This window comes from Crocodylus siamensis, chromosome 6 (genome assembly GCF_052110815.1).
Source record: "Crocodylus siamensis isolate JL-2025a chromosome 6, ASM5211081v1, whole genome shotgun sequence".
In the NCBI taxonomy this organism is placed as follows: domain Eukaryota; kingdom Metazoa; phylum Chordata; order Crocodylia; family Crocodylidae; genus Crocodylus; species Crocodylus siamensis.
This window is the reverse complement of record NC_143400.1, coordinates 3,578,076-3,596,327: the sequence shown is the minus strand read 5'-3', so window position 1 is coordinate 3,596,327 and position 18,252 is coordinate 3,578,076. Positions and strand designations below refer to the sequence as shown.

The 18,252-nt window shown below is 49.8% G+C and overlaps 2 protein-coding genes across 9 annotated transcripts in view; both read right to left on the bottom strand.

Annotated features, from left to right (window-relative positions):
• Positions 1-3,094, bottom strand: part of CAPN1 (calpain 1) — a 40,934-nt gene extending 37,840 nt beyond the window's left edge. The window contains exon 1 of the mRNA XM_090054976.1: positions 2,835-3,094. The gene's annotated coding sequence lies outside the window, so the exon portion shown is untranslated. The remainder of the gene's footprint in view (positions 1-2,834) is intronic.
• Positions 3,095-5,717: 2,623 nt separating this feature from the next.
• On the bottom strand, positions 5,718-18,235 carry SPDYC (speedy/RINGO cell cycle regulator family member C). 8 transcript variants are annotated; one of them, XM_090055130.1, is made up of 8 exons: positions 17,723-17,851; positions 16,852-16,945; positions 13,955-14,212; positions 13,067-13,125; positions 12,497-12,582; positions 11,887-12,058; positions 7,718-8,018; positions 5,718-6,592 (listed from the first exon to the last, which is right to left on the bottom strand). In XM_090055130.1, exons 3-8 carry the CDS (start codon positions 14,172-14,174, stop codon positions 6,525-6,527), a joined length of 906 nt encoding a protein of 301 aa, XP_089911256.1. In that variant the 5' UTR covers positions 14,175-14,212; positions 16,852-16,945; positions 17,723-17,851; the 3' UTR covers positions 5,718-6,524. The 8 variants fall into 8 exon arrangements, with proteins under 8 accessions (XP_089911256.1, XP_089911262.1, XP_089911260.1 ...); XM_090055136.1 differs by lacking the exons at positions 16,852-16,945; positions 17,723-17,851 and adding an exon at positions 17,998-18,235; XM_090055134.1 differs by lacking the exon at positions 16,852-16,945 and having other exon boundaries at positions 17,723-17,787.
• Between the last annotated feature and the right edge of the window lie 17 nt (positions 18,236-18,252).

Here is an 18,252-nt window from a genome sequence, read left to right as displayed (position 1 = left end):
CCAAGAAGATTAACAGCATCCTGGGCTGTTGCCAGGTCAAGGGAATTGATTATTCGCCACCATTCGGCAATGGGGAGGCCACATCTGGAGTCCTGTGTCCAGTTGTGGGCCCCACATACAGAAAGGATGTGGACAAATTGGAGAGAGTCAAGTGGAGGGCAATAAAAATGGCACTGGGGCTGAGGGACAGGACTGGTGAGGAGAGGCTGAGGGAACTGGGCTTATTTAGTCTGGAGAAGAGAAGACTGGGGGGGATTGAATAGCAGCCTTCAACTCCCTGTGGTGGGGGGGGAGTGTCAAAAGAGGCTGGAGCTGGACTGTTCTCTGTGGTGGCAGATGGCAAAACAAGAAGCAATGGGCTCAGGCTGCAGCAAGGGAAGTTGAGGTTGGTTATTAGGAAGAATTTTCTCACTAGGAGGGTAGTAAAACACTGGAACTGGCTCCCCCGAGAGGTGGTGGAAGCTCCATCCTTGAGAGGTGTTTAAGATCCAACTAGGCAAATCTTTGGCTGGGATGGTGTAGTTTGGGCTGGTCCTGCTCTGAGCAGGGGGTTGGACTAGATGTGACCTCCTGAGTTCCCTTCCAACCCCCACTTTCTATGATTGTATGATTCTTTCTTCTCCTCCTGTCCAGGCATCTTTCCCACCACTGTCCTTCAGTTCTTTATCCTTCACCATTGGGGTTTTTTTTCTTTTTTTTTTCATTTTCTTATTTTAGTTCAAACTTCAGAGCAAAATTAAATAATTTCAGCAGAGAAGCCAGGAAGGGCCACCAGGAAACAGAGGCACTATCCACAGGGGAAGCAAGTAGTAAGGTCACATTTCAGATCATGGTGTTCCTTCTGTGTGCGCGCACACATCTCCTAGGTACTTAGGCCAAGATGGGCCATTTACAAGCTCCTAAATCCAGGATTTCTCTCGGTCCAGAGGTTATGCCCCCCAAAACACTTGGTGAGATCCTTGCAAGCAGCACCCACCGACACTGTGTCTACTTCTGATAAGTCATGGGGCAGTGGCTCTCAACATTTTTAAATCCCAGGCACCCCTTGATGGACTCCAAGTCCTGTCCCCCACCCTTGGAAAATACCAGCTTAGTTTTCAATCATTTCTTGGACTACAGATGAATATTAGAATCATTCTCCTGTTGCAGACGACACCAAAAGGCCACAACAGGTCAGAGTTTTGACACTGAATTCCTTTTTGAAATCTGGGTGTATCTTGTGAATCATGTTTGCACACCTAAGGGTCCTAATATTGTGTGGCACCCTCAAAAGGATCTTGTGGCACCCAAGTTGAGAATCACTGTCATAGGGGCTCGGTGTTTATAGTGTGTAATCTCCTGTTTGAAGAATGACATTTGAGAACCACCGATAGCGCCTGAAGGTCTGCAGAAACTTCCCTGGAGATTTTACCCCTGGACTCTGGCACAGACACCCACAATCCGAGTGAACTCAAACATATTTTCTTGATTTCAGAGATCCAAGTGAGGCATCCTCAGGAATACTTTCTAGCCCTTGCAATTAAAAAATTGTGCCCGAACGCCACTTGAATCTCCGCAAGCTTCTCCTTCCGTGAAAAACCTATGACAGACCCATGAAAATCCCATAGCCAGGAGGGATGCAAGATGCAGTGCCCGATAGCACGGTTGCCTCCCCAAGTGAACCAGCAATTAAATCAGAAGACAAATCACCACCAATTAAAAAAACAAACAAACAAACAAAAAATACATGACGAGGCATTTAGGCCCTGTTCCTGCCATAGCATTGGCAGGTTCTTCTATAACCCCACAGGCTCTACTACATCAGATTGGCAAGTGGATGAAGGACTTTTAGCTGTCCTACCACCAGCCACCCCAGCTGCTCAACAACTCTTGGGTTTGCGTTTCTTATCTGCGAGCCACCAAAATACTCCAGAGGCCTGAGCTACATCCATAGAGATGACCTGACACAGGAAGGAAACTCCCATCCATGTCTTCAGCTTAGGAGAGAAAGGAACAGGAGGTGGGGGTTGTCATTGCAGACATTAGGCTCCGAAAGTCCCACCAACCAGGGCACCTAAATCTCTTAGGCTTCTTTTAAAAACTTACTCAGGGTGCACTGCCACTGGACACCAAATGCACTGTGAGCTCCCTTACGGTCTCAACATACACCGCACTGCAAAGGACACACGAGACTGACGGACCAGACACGGGACTTGACAGCCTCCCATGATAAAGGAGTGGATGAAAATTCCTGGGATCAGCCCCGGGAAGAGACGGCAACCCCGAATCTAGCATTAAACCAGTCACTTACCCCCTCTCCTTTTTTATTCCCTTCTTTAGAGGTAGGAGACAAGTAGACACCTCTTTCCACAGGTGCCGTCAAGGTTGATATATTAATCCTAAACCAGAAAATGATTGTTCCTTTAACAATTTACTCCCCTCTTCCCATTTTGCTTTAGTAGGGCAGGCCTGTTAGGACTAGTAGAAACCCACACTCCACCAAGACACGAGGGGAGAAAAACACTGGCCAAGGAAACCCAGATCTGTCTTCCTGGAACATTCTCCCATGGATCAAACGTGCCTGTTTTCTACAGCCAAATCAGTAGGGGAGCAAGTTCCCTCCTTTCCACTGCTCAGAGGAAAACGCTACAGAGCAGCAGAATGAAGTAACAGAGGTTTAGGATCTGCAAAGCCTCCATTGCAGGGAGGCCAGCGTGTTGTGTAACAGGGTGCCTAAGTTGGCAAGAGAAGCCCAGGCTGGGCTGTTTATAACCCCCTTGGAAAGTCAGCTCTCCCTTCCCTTTCCAAGCGGCTTCCTCCCAGCGGCTGATAGCCTTGAGTGAGCAGGCACGTACCTCTCTGCGAGCCGGGGATAATATCCAGGTCTCTCTCTCGCACTTGGCTAAAACCAAATCTGCCCGAACCAGGAAGATTGAAGCCTGAGAGTTTACAACCCCTCCTCCTGCCTCTGCACAGCCGCTCCTCCCTGCTAGACTCCTCCCTTCGCAGATGGCTCCTGGCAAACAGGGGAGAGAAAGGAATTGGGGGAGAAGATGTGTGAGCCCCTTTACCCAAGGACTGCACCTAGGGAGCAGTGGGTGCCTGCCAGTGGCTTGGGCTGAGTTTGTATTTATAACTCCAGGATCTCAGAGCTCCGGTTACAAATCTCCTCCCTGCAGTTTCTCCTCCGCATTGCAACAGCAGCTCTGGGGAGAAAGAGAAAGGCTGGGCACTTTGCTGCACCAGCAGCACAAGCAAACCAACCCCAAGGTCAGAGGAAGGGATGCAGCTGCCATCCAGCCATGCTCCAACCCCTGACCTCCCCCTCAACACCCATTAGGGACCCCTCCCCGCCCTCCATCCCTGTCTGCCTGCACCGAGGCACCTGGATCTCTTCTTGGAGCCACATTTGCCCACTGCAGCCCCAGACCTAGACCTAGACCTAGACCTAGACGTTGCCTGCAGAAAGGGGACATGTAGGGTTATCTTCCACATCCCCTGCAGCTCTGGGGATGCTCCTTTAGATTATCCGCTACGGAAGAGTTTCTTCACCTCCCAGCTTCACAGAAGGGAGTTCAGGACTCACTTTTAGATCCACACCAGCTAGCAAAGAGAAACATTGCTCCATTAGCTCCCCAAAATCCATCCTCCAAACTCCTCAAAAGGTAGTGCTACTCCTATGCTATGCCCAGCACCTGGCACTAGGGGGTGCTTGGACATTAAAGTCAAGTTTAGGGAATCACCAGACAAGGCTAATTACAGTAATTTAGTAAAAAAAATGCATCCAGAGGTTTCTTGGGGCTTTGGGGGCATGCCAGAGCAGCAGGAGCCCAGAAAAGCAGCACCCTCTGGTTTCTGTTTCTCAGACTGGCCTAGGCACACACTGCGGGGGAAGTGGCAAATGAGTCTCCACTGGGCTATCACAGACATCCCTCCAGGGATGCACAAGCACGCTTCACAAGACAACCTTAGAGATTACCTAAAAGACTATCCTCAGCCCTGGCACAAGATAGACCTAACACCCCAACCTGGTACAGGGAAAGCAGGAGAACAGCAGCAGCCAATGTTCTGCTTCTGGTAGAGGATGTCAGTAGACACCCAAGAGTCCCCAGGCAGAGGGCCACAACCCATCCTACAGAGGAAGGCAAACCCACCCCCCAGTCCGCGCCAGTCTGACCAGGGTGGAAATTCCCTCCCGAACGCAGTCTGACCCTGAGTGGAGGGACAAGACCTTCTCCCCAGCCTGGGCTGCAGCCAACACCCAATGCCTCTTCTTTCATATGAAGAAAATGGTCCCATATCTTTAGCTTTGTGCACTTTGGTGTTTTTGTTGATTCAGGAGCTCTTGGCTGTCAGAGACGTAACCAAGGATCACTACGTGGAAGTGGCTCTCATCAATCCCCACCCGATGCCTCTGAGGGAACCTTAAAAACATCCTTATGTGGAGTAGAAAGCAGGGAAGTCTAGAAACCTGAGATATGCCCACAGAACCAAGACGACAGACGTGTTCACCAAGTTCACGAAATGGTTGAGACTGTGTGGAAAGGAGCCCGGTTAGAGTTTAGCACAGAGGGGGTGTCATCTGGACTCCACCTGTGGATTTCTGCTTTGAGATGTGGGCAGCCAAAGGCAAAAATCCCCACCCCTGTCAACACCACATGCTCCAGAGCTTCGAACCAGCCACACCCCTGGCAACAAGCTTCCTGCTATACAGGCCATTAGATGGACAGGGATTAAGCTTTGCCCCATCGCTGTAGTCCACCTACTGTCATAACAACTAACACGCATTTCACATCCTGGACACTCGACAGCTCTGCTGCCTGCTATGAGCCGGCTCCCGCATTCAGTTCGGCTTTAGCCATTTCTTGCAACGGAGCGTAGAGTGGAACATTTTGTACCCTGCCTCCAGGAGTTGCAGCAGGAAAAAAATACCCAACAAGCTCTGGAGAAGATGCTGTGAAAAGCAGCGAGTGAATGAGCCTGAGGAATAGACAGATCTCTCCGAGAACAAGATCACAGAGACCGTGAGGTTACAGCCCAGTCTTGAGTCCTACACTCGCTTTGCTCATCATGGTACAACATGCTCCAGGTAGCAGGTATTCGAAGCAGACACTTCTTTCCTAGGGGGAAAAGTGATGTTGCTGGTGCGTCATAAGGATACAGTATGGGATAGATCATTTACCTACCCCCAAACTGCTGCATTGTGACCCAAAGCCCCTCACCAATGAGCTTTAAAGGCTTGGTTCTCACTCCCAAAAGCTGAGGCTAGAGGAACTCAAGGCTCCAAAGTCAGGACAGCCATTCTCTACATGTCTAGATGGTTAGAAACAGAAACATTTTCTTGGTGAAGGGAGGAAGTACAGGGTTACAGAGGGACAGCAGTGGCCTTGTGTAGGACAGCTCCCCACCCTAGGGCACAGGGAAGGAAGACCCTTCCACACCAGGAGCCAAAGGGCCCATTGGTAGTACAGTGGCCAGGCCCCTGCCTCCTTGTTAGCAGCAGTGATTTGCATTTTTAAATGAGGACAAAAATATTAGGCACCACCCAACCACCCTCCTTCTGTTAAGCAGCAATAGTAGCATCATAGCCTGGGACAGCACCGTGTGCTCTAGCCCAGGCAAGGATGCTGCTCTCATCTAGTGGCCTTTGAGGGGAGCTGAGGGAACGCACTGCCAGGTTAAGGAGGAGACCAAAAAAACACCCTTTGATTTCACATGATTTTTTTGGTTTTGTTTTACTTGTATCAGATACGGATCAAGATGAACAGTGGCAGACAGCATTCAGCTTAGTCCCAACAGACATGACAAGTTCCCCTTAACCCTTGCAGTTCTCCCCAAATCTATCAGAAGTGCCTGGAACAGCCCTGTTACACTGTGCATTACCCCGGACTAGAGAAAGTGTGCTGGCATGGATGTAAGCAGCCTGTAGTTCTGGTTCTTACTAAAGTCCCAAACATACTCTCCCCCACCCCATCAAGTCTTTGTGTGCACAGACAGGTGCTATGGTGCCCAGAGATCAGCTCAATTCCCTTCGCATCCTAGAAAGTTCTCAACTCAAAGAAACCTGCTAGCAACCCTTAAAAGAAACCCACATCCCTAAACCTTCTCTTTGTACCCTGCTGTCACATCAAAGTGGGAACAAATCCACCCTGGACACGGTCAGCCACCACTACGCTCCACCAGCTCTGATCCACTTGATATTCATTAACCAGCATTCTCCAGGAACAGAAGCTAAACTAGCAGCTTATTTTTTCCCTGGACACCTTTATTATGAGCCTGTCCAGTGATTACATTGACAATTACACATCACACATAAGGCACGGTTCAACAACTGCGTCAGCATTTTTTTTTTTTTAAATACTTAAGTATCACCCCCCCCCCTTTTTTTTTTCCCCTTTTTCTTTTCTTTCTGCTCACAGCCAGAACGAGTCCATAAAGTGCTTCGGGAAAGGAGTTGGCTCCGTGAACAGCAGAACGGAAAAACAGAGTTCAATGCCACACGTGGTTCCTCAGGAGGAAGAGAAGGGTGGGTCTGGAGGAAGCAGTCAGCCCACCGCTCGCCAATCCATGATGCTACCATCAGGTTCCATGAAGATGTCTGGCTCCTGCAGGACTGCACACCAAGAAACCCAACAGGTTTAGCACATGGCATGTACCCCGACTAGCGAAGCCCTCATCTCATGAGATGGTGCAGACATGTAAGCACCACTACCCAACATTCATCCAAGAGCCAAAGCACTCTGGCATCTTACACAACTAGCAAGATTCCAGAAGTACGGACTTGGGGCATTTCTGCTCAAGATCCCCAGCCCCTCACTCCACTGCTGCACTCGTCAGGACTGAATGCAGCCCTAACTCTGGAGGCAGCACCATCTGTGCTTCCCCTTCCATTTGTAGGCCATAAAGAGCCAAGGGCTTCTAGTAACAGGACACTAGCAAGGACCCAGAACGGCTCTTCACCTGGCTGCTATAAGGAGACCGCTCAGGTTCTTGTAGGAGAGCCAGTTATTCACAGCCAAAAGCTGGGGGTGCTCAGTTCCTAGCCTGGGGCTCCCCACAGGCCTGGGAATTTGGCAGCAGGAAAGCAGTGGCACAGCTCTCCCACTAGTAAGTTTTTGGACCCATGGGGAGCCCTGCTCCCCATGTACTGGATATGGCATCCAATCCCAGTACACAGGGATGGGCAAGGGTGGCACTGGACCCAATTCCGGGGGAAGGGGTGGCACCAGGACCCTGGGACTCAAATCCTGGAACACTGGGGCAGGAAGGGGGTAGTTTTATGACCCCATGGACCCATTGTGGTAGGAGGGGGTGGCACCAGCATCCCAGAGACCAATCCCAGTGCACAGAGTAGTGCTGGGCCCCTGGGACCCAAATCCCAGTGCGCAGGGGCAGGAGGGGGCAGTGCCAGGCTCTAGGGCCCATTCCTGATACTCAGGACAAAGGCCCAATCCTAGTATGTGGGGCTCAAGCATCCAAGAACCAGCCCTGCTCCACTGAGCTGATCCATGGGGCTGAAAGGTTGAGCACCACCAACTTGAGGATTAGTTCAAGACTAAGTCTAGCTCTCTGACACTGTAATTTGTCTCAACAAGTTGGAGGCGCTTAAATGGGACATGATGCTCCTGCGATAGCTCTGCCACTGGCAAGGAACACACCAAACACTATTACTGGGGACAGCAAGCTTCAATCTCTCAGTCAGAGCACTCCCAGATGAGCAGCTTCTTCATATACTTACGCCGCAGGCTATAAGGATCCAGCACCACTTTCTGAGAGAGGATCAAGTCCTGAGACCACTCGCTAGCAAAGGGGAGCAGGCTGCTCTCTGACAGGGTTGCGGCAGCAGCAGGAGGTGTGCTTTCGGGGCTGCTTTGCTCTTCATTCAGCTCACAAGTGCAGAGGGGGCAGTTTGGAGGGGTGACACCTGGTCCCCGGGGAAACAAGTCCTTTTCGTTCCTCAGGTAACTCCTCATTGCCCCACTATGGTGGAAAGGTCGTTCGCGCAACCAGGCCCAGTGGGAAGGTTCTTTGGACATTATCTAACCGAGAGAGCAGGACAGAGTACATCTAGGTAAGCCCACTTCGTTGTTACCAAGTCTCTTTGCTTGAAATTCTACTACAGAAAGTTTATGCACTAGACTAGATACAATAAGGCCCCACAGTGTTTTAATGTATGGGGGTTCAAAGACCATGGGGACAACACTAACAATGTTAACCCATCCACAAAGATGTAGGTGGAAATGATTGGATGGGAACATAAAAAAGCTAAAGCAGCACCTGCTAATGAGTATCACCAGGGAAGAGATTTAGGGAGGATGAAGGTCAAGCCTATTTGAAAGACTGAGCCAAGATTTCATCTGGACAGTCATTACCTTCAGTGTTCAAGTGCTGGGGAGTCCTGAACACCCCACACCCCTTTTTGCTGTGCTGGGTGGGTGTCACAGCATTCCTTCTCCCAGACAGTCTGATCACAAAAGCAAGTCAGTCTGAATCACAACAGTTCAAACTGGGTTAGCTGTGTGATGATGGAGACCAAAGCCTTGAGGGAAGTGGGTGATCTGGAGGAAGCACAAGCAGGGGAGGCTCTCATTCTTCCTGACAATGAAGGGTGGTCAGCTTACCTTGGGTGTCTGTACAGGGATGCACAGAGCCCGGGAAACAAGCAGGAGGAATTAGTTCTGGGACTGTGCAAGGCCTTTTACAATGTGATTGGAATAACAGACTTGGTGGGAGCTTGCATGACTGGAGCAGTGTCATGGATAGGGACAAACCGTTCAGGAAGGACAGGCAGGGGAGAAGGAGGAGGAGTTGCACTTTACGTAAGAGAGCCGTACGATTGCTCAGAGCTCCAGTATGAACCTGGAGACAGGCCTGTTCAAAGTCTGGGTTAGGGTCAGAGGGGAGAGCAACAAGGGTGATGTCGAGGTGGGGGACTGCTATAGACCTCCAGACCAGGAGGAGGAGGTGGCAGCGGCTTTCTTCAAACAGCCAGCAGGAGTTTCCCAGTCACAGGCCCTGGTTCTCATGGGGGACTTCAATCCCCTCAACATCTGCTGGGGAGGCAATGCCTGCGCACTGCTGTAATCCAGGAACTTCCTGGTGCAAGTGCTGGAGCAGCCAACTAGGGGCCGTACTGGTGGGGAATGTAGTAGTGGACAGCAGTGACCATGAGATGATTGAGTTCAGGATCCTGAGGAAAGGAAGGATGGAGAGCAGCAGAGTAAGGACCCTGAACTTCAGAAGCAGAGCTCAGGGAAACTAATGGACAGGATCCCCTGGGAGACCAGTCTGAAGGGGACAGAAGGAGTCCAGGAGAGCTGGCTGGACTTCAAAGAAGTCTTACTGAGTGTGCAGGAACAAACCATCCCAGTGTGTAGGACGACTAGCAAGTGTGGCAGAAGACCAGCTTGGCTTAGCAGGGAACTCTGTCATTTAGTTTACTGAAGAAAGTAGACGCATGAGAAATGGAAGCTTGGACAAACAACTAGGGAGGAGTATAAAAGCATCACTCGTGTATGCAGGGATGAAGACAGGAAAGCTGAAGCACAACTGGAGCTGCAGCTAGCAAGGGATGAGCATGGTAACAAGAAGGGTTTCTACAAGTAGGTCAGCAACAAGAGGAAGATCAGGGAGAGCATGGGTGCCTTACTGAAAGGAGGCAGCAACCTAGTGATAAATGAGGAAAAGGCCAATGTGCTCCAAGCCTTTTTCACCTCAGTCTTCACAGGAAGGTCAGCTCCCAGACTACTGCACTGGGCGGCAGAGTTTGGGGTGGCAGTGAGCAGCCAACAGTGGTGACAGAACAGGTTAGGGACTATTTGGAAGAGCTGGATGTGTATAGGTCCATGGGGCCAGACAGGATGCACCTAAGGGTGCTGAAGGAGTTGGTTAATGTGACTGCAGAACTACTGGCCATCATATTTGAAAATTCATGGGGATTGGGAGAGATCCCACATGATTGAAAGAAGGCGAATCTAATGCCCAAACTTTAAGAAAGGGAAGGAGGAGGCTCTAGGGAACTACAGATTGGTCAGCCTCAACTCATTGCTTGGAAGAATCATGAATCAGGTCCTTTTCTAAGCACTTGGAGAAGGTGATCAGGAAATCAGCATGGATTCACCAGGGGCAAATCATGCCTGACCAACCCGAGTGCCTTTTATGACAGAATGACTGGCTCTGTGGGTGCTGGGAGAACAGTGGACATGATATACCTAGACTTTGGCAAGCCTTCTGATACCATTGCCATTCTTGCAAGCAAGCTAAGGAAGTATGGGCTGAATGAATGGTCTAAAGGTAGATAGAAAGCTGGCTGGACCATCAGGCTCAAAGGAGAGAGTGATCAATGGCTTAATGTCTAACTGGCAGCCAGGATCAAGTGGAGTGAACCAGGGGATTGGTCCTGGGGCTGTTCTCCCCTCCCCCACAGATGATGGAATGGAGTGCACCCTCAGCAAGTTTGCAGATGACACCATGCTGGAGGCAGGGCTAGGATTCAGAGAGGCATTGACAAATTGGAGGATTGGACCAAAAGAAATCTCACAAGGTTCAATAAGGACCAGTGCAAAGTCCTGCATTTAGGACAGAAGAACCCCACGCACTGGTACAGGCTGAAGGCTGACTGGCTAAGCAGCAGCTCTGCAGAAACAGACCTGGGGGTTACAGTGGACAAGCAGCTGAATATGAGCCAGTGTGTCCTTGCTGTGTAGAAGGTTAAGGGCATCCTGGGCTGCATTGGTAGGAGCAATGCCAGCAGATCCAGGGAAGTGATTCGTCTCCTCTGTTTGGCACTGGGGAGGCCACATCTGGAGTATGGTGCCCAGTTTTGGGCCCCCCACTACAGAAAGAATGTGGACAACGTGGAGAAAGTCCAGTGGAGGGCAACACAAGTGGTTGGGCAGCTGGGGCACATGGCTTGCGAGGAGAGGCTGAGGGAAATGGGCTTGTTTAGTTTGCAGAAGAGAAGACTGAGGGGGATTGAACAGTGGCCTTCAACTCCCTGTAGGGTGGCTCCAAAGAGGATGGAGCTGGACTATTCTTAGTGGTGGCAGATGACAGAACAAGGAGCAATGGGCTCAGGCTGCAGCAAGGGAAGTTGATATTAGGAAAAAAAACTCTCATGAGGAAGATAGTAAAGCATTGGAACAGACTATGGAAAGATAATAAAGCACCAGAGAGACTATGGAAATCTCCATCCTTGGAGGTTTTTAACACCCAGTTAGACAGCCTTGGCTGGGATGATGTAGTTGGGGCTGGTCCTGCTTTCAGCAGGGATCTGGACTAGATGTGACCTCCTGAGGTCCCTTCCAACCCTCATTCTCTTTGGTTAGAGAGAAGGTGGATGGTGAGGGACAGTTTCAAGGGATTTGAGATGTACAGATCACACCCTATGCTAATAGGGCAACCCTAGAACAGAACAATGGTCACAGGCCTTGACAGAACTCCATGCTCCCCACTGAAATAAAGATCTCTTAGCCAGTTCAGAAAAGTGGGTGGAAGTACAGAAATCTGGACTGTATAAAACTCCCCCACACAGAGGCACAAGCATGGAAGTCTGGATCTTGCCACAAACCCGGAGGACTGGTTCTGAGGGCCCAGAGATCTCTCCACCTGGTAATAAGCATGCCTGTGTATTCTCTGCTGTACGTAGCTGCTCTTGTTAATATTGCCCAACTGATAACATGTCAGCGAACTGCTGTATAGTTCAGAGCAACTTGCTTTGGTTTCTCTTGTACTTCTATAGATAAAAGCCTCCCCACCCCATCCTGGGTGCAAGAACTCCTGCCATGGGCACTCTAGTCCTTAGACCTCTTTAGGGATTGCTTCACTTAAATCATTGATTCTAGCAATTATTTAGATGCAAGACCTGGTCCCAGTGTCCCCAAGAGCACACAAATCACCAAGGCCAACCTCATCGCAGCAGCGCCGACTGACCACAGCTCTGTAGTTCATCTTTGCCCAGAAGTTATCCCTCAGTTTCAGGAACTGTGGGAACAGCTGCCTCCAGTTGTCACCCAGAGCCCAGGGAAAGATCTCATACTTGTAATCCTCTTCATCTTCCTCCATGTCATTAGCCAGGTACCTGCATCAAGCAATATCCCCCAATAAGCTTGCCATCCCTTTGCAAAAACAGCCAGAACCTGGAATAGTTTGGTACCTTCCAGCACAGCATCATCAATATTGAGACTTGAACAAAAGTGGCACAAGTGCTGAGAGCCTTCATTACAGGTGCTTTGTGTAACTAAAGTCAGTTTTGTTTAAGTGCCCATCATAACATGGACATTTTTTTTTTTCCAGGGGCAAAGACTGCAAGCGCAAGAACCAGCCTGCAATGTTAAATTTATGGCAAAGCTAGCATTTTGGACACTGGTAGTCACCTACACTACTAGTTGCTGTTCCTCCTAGTTGCCCAGCCAGTTGATGGCAGAGTTGATGTGAACCAACAGGTCTTCTGGTCTGTGAAGTTCCTTCTGTAACTAGTTTGGAAGATGGCAGAAGAGGTCACCAGAAAAGTACTTACAGAGCTGTGAAAAGGTTCATCCGGGTGTATTCAGTAGTGCACAGGCCAGCACGCTTGAAGTACGTCAGTGCCATGGCTAGAAGATACTGAAAAACGAGGTAAGCATGGTTAACAGACAGTTTTGGATTACAACAGTTTAAAAACCCATTAAAAAGCAGCCGAGTCAGGAGAATTTTTGTAGAGACTGATTTATCAGGCTGCAGTAACTCAGGACTGCAGTTCACCTTGAACAGGACATCTGAAGGCCCCGAGGGCTTCTGTGACTACCACCAGACTTGTTGCAGTCTTTCTTCTAAGCTCATTCCCAACATGTGCAGTCCCCCCGACCCCATCCTCCCTCCCATGCTTTGTCTCAGCTTAAAAAGCAGCAGTTATGGCAAGTGTCTACAAAAGTGGAATCAATACAACAACTACAGTCTTCAGTATTAAGACCTGGCCCTCATCACCACTCATGATTAAAGACTTGGCGTTTTTACATACACAAGGAACAGAAAAGAATTGGAGAAATCTTGAAACCACTGGGCACCACTGCTCAAGGCTCAGAGGGAAGTGGGAGTGCATGGGACATACCTTATCTGAAATCTTGTAGCATATGTCCATTGACAAGAACTCTTGTACCAAGTCATCCTCTGGAAAGAAAGAGCAGGGCAGTTGTAATGCGTGTCTCGTCTCATTCAGCCCCCTACCCAAGGACACTGCTTTCAGAATTCTTGCTCCGCTTCCCCCAACAAACACCTCACCACCTCTAGAGAAACATCCTTGGGGGAACATTTTCTGCTCTTTTTAGAACACAGTCCCACTTCTCAAACCAGAGCTGTTCAGAGGCCACTGAAAGAGAGAAACTTGATAGACCTCTTCTAGCCTTAAATTAGGAAGGCAGCTAGCAGTGCTGGACTCACTGCAGAGAGGTACAAGCTTCTCTCCCAGTTTTTGGAGCCAAACTTTAAACACTTGCTCCTTCCAATACTTTGGGCAAAGCTCTCAGGACACTTTGCAGCAACGGTAGCCTTCCAATGTGACTAATTTGGCTGGAAGGAAGTCTGGAGAAAGAAAAAGGCTTAGAAGTGGCCTCTAATTCAAGGTATTTTAAAAACATTCAGCACTTTGCAGAGTCAGGCAACAGGTATTTATACTTGACCAAGTTAGAGGCTGTTCTTGCAAGTATTTGAGGTTAAGCCATGACACGGATTATCCAAGGCAGATACAGGAGCTATGCCTTGCAGCACCCCATTGTCTCCCTCCCCACATTCTCCTCTTCAATTAAGAAGATTAAAAAGGAAGCAGCAGTTTCGCAACAAAGCTCAAGTCATTTCTTCCCTGAAGCTCCACCCCTGTTGTCCTGCCAACTTTATCACCACAGTTGTATCCAACACAGGAAGCCCCTTCCCTAGACAAGATGAGGTTCAGTGCCATCTTTTTTCCAGGTTGTACAGCCTCATGACTGCTCTTGCCTCCTACCCAGAAGGTTGAAGAAAGCCTCCTGTTCTTCTTGGTGGAGATGGAACGGAGGTCGCTGCGTGCTTTTTGGCACCACTACAGAGTGCCCTCTCTCAGGGATTCGCGTTCTGCTACGCGCTCCGATGCCCTTGGTGGCGGCGTGATACGGTCTCATGTTCCCTGGCTTCACCCCAGTGGTGACCACAGGAGAGACACGGGAGATGCTTCGATTATGCCTCATGTTTGTGCTGATGTTGGTAGATGCTCAGAGGGGCTTTTCTGCAAAAAGAGGACCCCATGTTTATTCTTCTTTACTTTTTAAGCCATTATCTTGACTAACCCTGTACATGGGAAAAGAAAGATCACTCAGGAACAGCTGTTGCCAAGCTCAAGGTTGCAAGTGCACATAACCCCCCCCCCAATTCCTCCCAGGCTGCAGTTAGCTTAATTAGATAAGGGAACTAATCAGAACTCAGCTGTTCCTGCAATAAGGGACAATAAGACCCAGTTTTATTCAGTAGGGCAAGAGTGGATGCAGTAACAGTTACCCCAGCTGTTCTGTGGTATCTCAAGTCCGTGGCCCCTGCTGGTTGTGAGCATGCCAACAGCCAAGAAAAAGGATGCTCCCTCTGCTGATCCCTCCAAGTTACTGCGCATTATGTACTCCCCCCGCCAAATGCTAGAGCCCAGAACCGTATCAACTGGCACTCTTTAAATCAGTTGCCAACTCCCCCAACATCCTCACTTAGCCATGCCAGCTTGCCCACAGTGCCATGCTGCATTCCAATCTCACTATGATCTAAAACTAGAGCTTGGGGATGTAAAAAAAACCAAACAAAACAAACAAAAACAACGAACTCCTGATACTCTATAGTACGTCTCCAGTCTTTCCTGAAACGTTCAGGTACTCAACAGTAATCAGTTAGTTAAATGCACACACAACAGTTTTGGTCAATCAGATATGTACAAAATACAAAAGGGATCCACACCTGCTGAACAAGTCCAAAGTTAATTACACACATTCAGTATTAAAATTGATTGTAAGACGAGCATTTGTTGACCTACAGCCTTCCTATACCCTATGTTGGAACTCTCTTCCCATGAGATTTCTTGTACCATTACTTCTACGCCAGTAATAATGAGGGGAGAAGTAATTGAGACACCATGAGGATTCTAACACATGCACACAGAATCTGATTTCCAATCCTGTCAACATTATTCATTGGGGAAGAAAAGGTCCCTATCGACTCAAAGCAGTCTTCAGATGCCCATCTTGCAAATCAAGAGCTAACGTACTGACTAAAAAGAAGAGTGCCCGTTCATGAAGAGGTAGGTGTCAACAATACCATGCAAGCAAACAATAAATAAAAATGAAGTTATCATTAAAAAGATACTGGAAAGCAGATATCTTTTTGCAAGGGCTCAGCCTCCTGCCACTACAGAAATGCATTCGTAGGACACTGTCAGGTATTCAGGATGTAGCCATACTGGTCTAGAGGAAAAAACAATCGGGACTCGTAGTAGAGATTATATCTTTTATTAGACCAACAAGATTTTTGTAAGAAAAATCTTTAATTGTAAGCTTTTACACCCTTCATCAGGCATCAAAGGAAAAAATTATACAAGTTCTGGGTAGAAATGAAAGTTCATATTTCATAGGATACTCGCACATGAACACCTCGAGTGGAAGGAGTTATATTTTTGGAAGAGGAGTTTGGATTTGACTAGACATACCAGGAGGAAACGGCTTCAGACTGCTTCACATGACAGCCACACCTGCAGTTATGAAGGAACCCCACAGCCTTACAGAAGATGCTCTAAAATCTACCTGGTTAAGATGGATTTTACAGAGTTTTAACCTTTTTCCTCCAGCAAAACAAAAAACCCCAAACCACCCAAAAGCCAAGAGACAAGCCCTCCCTTCAACTGCTTTCTTCCCCCCAGAAAACACCCCTCTGACTGCTTTTGCCATGAGAAAAAGCATTGCATGGTTCCTCTTCCCAGCAAAAAGCAAAGCCCAAAGTTAAATCCAAAACCAGAATTCAGAGCATGGCCCAGCATCCAAACACTTAACTGGAGGTTGTTTTGGGGGAGGGGGCGTTAACAGCTCAGAGGATCTTTTAAACCAATTGCATCAGAGATTAGACGGGACAAAACTCACCTCTTCGTTATCATTCCCGTCTCAAAAAAAGGGAAGGAAAAAAGGAATAGTTATTTCAAGAGCAAGACTTGGTTAGCTCACAATAGGACAGACCTTCCAGAGTCGACCATGCAGTGTATATGAGCTTCTTCGGGGAAGGATGTGTAGTTAATAAAATCACCACCTGCTTATCTAATTAAGGCAGCAAGAAGGAAGGATCTGTGCTGCCTCTGGAAGCACAGGGAAGCTCATCTCCAAGTGAGGAGGGCTTTCCTTCTTAAAGGATTAGCCCAGCCCATGAATTTAAAGAGATCCATTGCCAGGGTCTGATGCGCACCGCAGGCTGCGAGGAGCTCTGGTCGATGCCTCACAAGACTGGGGCAGCTTTGACCCACAGCTCGACTCTTCTGGGAGTTGAAGCAAGTTGACACCCGGTAGCTGCCGACCACACAGAAGACTTTATCCACTCAACTCTGCCTCCCAAAAAGGGTCAGCACCAATGCGACTCAGCCACTTTGGGGCAAGAGGTTTTCCCTCAGCAAAACTACCACATCATGGGCTGCTCCATGGTCACGCAGGAGCAGAACTCAAGCGAGACAAAGACCCATATAGTTGTGGGTGGTCAGGAACCCAGCAAACTTAAGCTTATTTAAATCTTAATTTCAGATTTAATGCTGGAGGCGAGCAGCCCCACAGAACAGGGTGTTTCAAACTCTTGGGCCCTGGGATGCCAGGACAATTTTTTGTGGCGTGCCCAAGGAAGCAAAACCCAGCCCACCCGGCGTTTCTTCTTTCCTTGCTGGAGGCATCGTCATGTCCATGTCAAGACAAGGAGATCCCCACGGAGGGTCGAGGACAGCCACAAGGGTTATCTGGATAAGGTGGAGGCAAGGAAATAACATACAAGGGGATTTCGCTGCTTTCTCCTCCATGTTGAACCTCCCCCGCCACATCTCTACAAGAGTCCCTTGATGCCCCAGATCTTGACAAGTGATTCCCCCCATCATGGCAGGCAGAAGAAAGCCACAAAGGGAGCAGGAGGATTTTCTTCCCCATTTTAGACCAAGAGCAGCATCTACACCCCATCTTTTTACCCATGGGAACACTGGGCTCCCATTTCCCACCCCTGGGCATTATTTCCCAGCCAAGGGTAGGGGGGCATTTTGCATCTGAACCCAAGGAGGGGCAGAAGAGGGGCCCACCTGCCATGGTCTTTGACATCAGCTCATTTACCCCTTCAAAACAACAAGGGAAAGCACAAGGAAAATGGAAAAAACCCAACACCCTTCTATTAAGGCTGTGTCAGCCCTTAGGGAAGGGGGGCGGTATCTGAGGGCACCACTACCCCTCACTGAAGGGAGCCATGCTGTTTGAGGGCATCCAACCTTCTTCACACACATCCTTTGGGGTACCTGCCCCCTCTGGGTAGGGTGGGGCATCATGGCGTGAAGGGCCGCTGTGGGGAATGGGGCGCTTCACATCCACAGGAGCCTCCCTGCTGCCCTTCAGCTCGCCCGGCCACCACCACGCGCGCGAGGGAGACGAGACACCTCGGCTGAGGTGCCGGGGGGTAGAAGGCCCCTCCTCGCCCCACCCCTGTCCACCCGCCAACCGCTTTTCCCGCCTTCCCTCGCCCCCCCCCCCTTCACCTGAGCAGAGCACCCGAGCGGCCCGCGCGCAGCGCCAGTCACGAGAGGGTGGGGGAGGTACCGAGTTTACCCCGCCCCCTTTCCCACTGAAGCCTTCTATAGGCTCAGCCCTGCCGGCTCCCAACCAATCAGCGGCTGGGGCACCACCCCCTTCACGCCCCCGCGGAGAGGCGTGTGTCTATCAAGCCGCGGGGGGCGGGGCTTCGGGCTGATGAGCCAATGAGAAGAGACTTTATTTCTTTCTCCCCCCCCTTGAGGGGGCGGCTGGCGGGCACCTTGTGGCTGTTGTCAACAGCCCTCTCCACGTGGTCCCCCAAATCCTCCAGGGTTTTGCTGCCAGGGATGAGGAGGGGCTGTCCTGCCCCGCGGAGGCTCCTCGTGCCCGCTGAGGAAGGGCGAGCCAGGTTGCCTGTGGCGCCCGGCGGGGCTGCGGACCCACACAATTTATTACGCCTCGGGAGAGCTGCCTAATCTGCCCCCTCAGGACCTAGCAACGGCGGCACCCTCCTCATTGGCTAGCCCAGGGGATC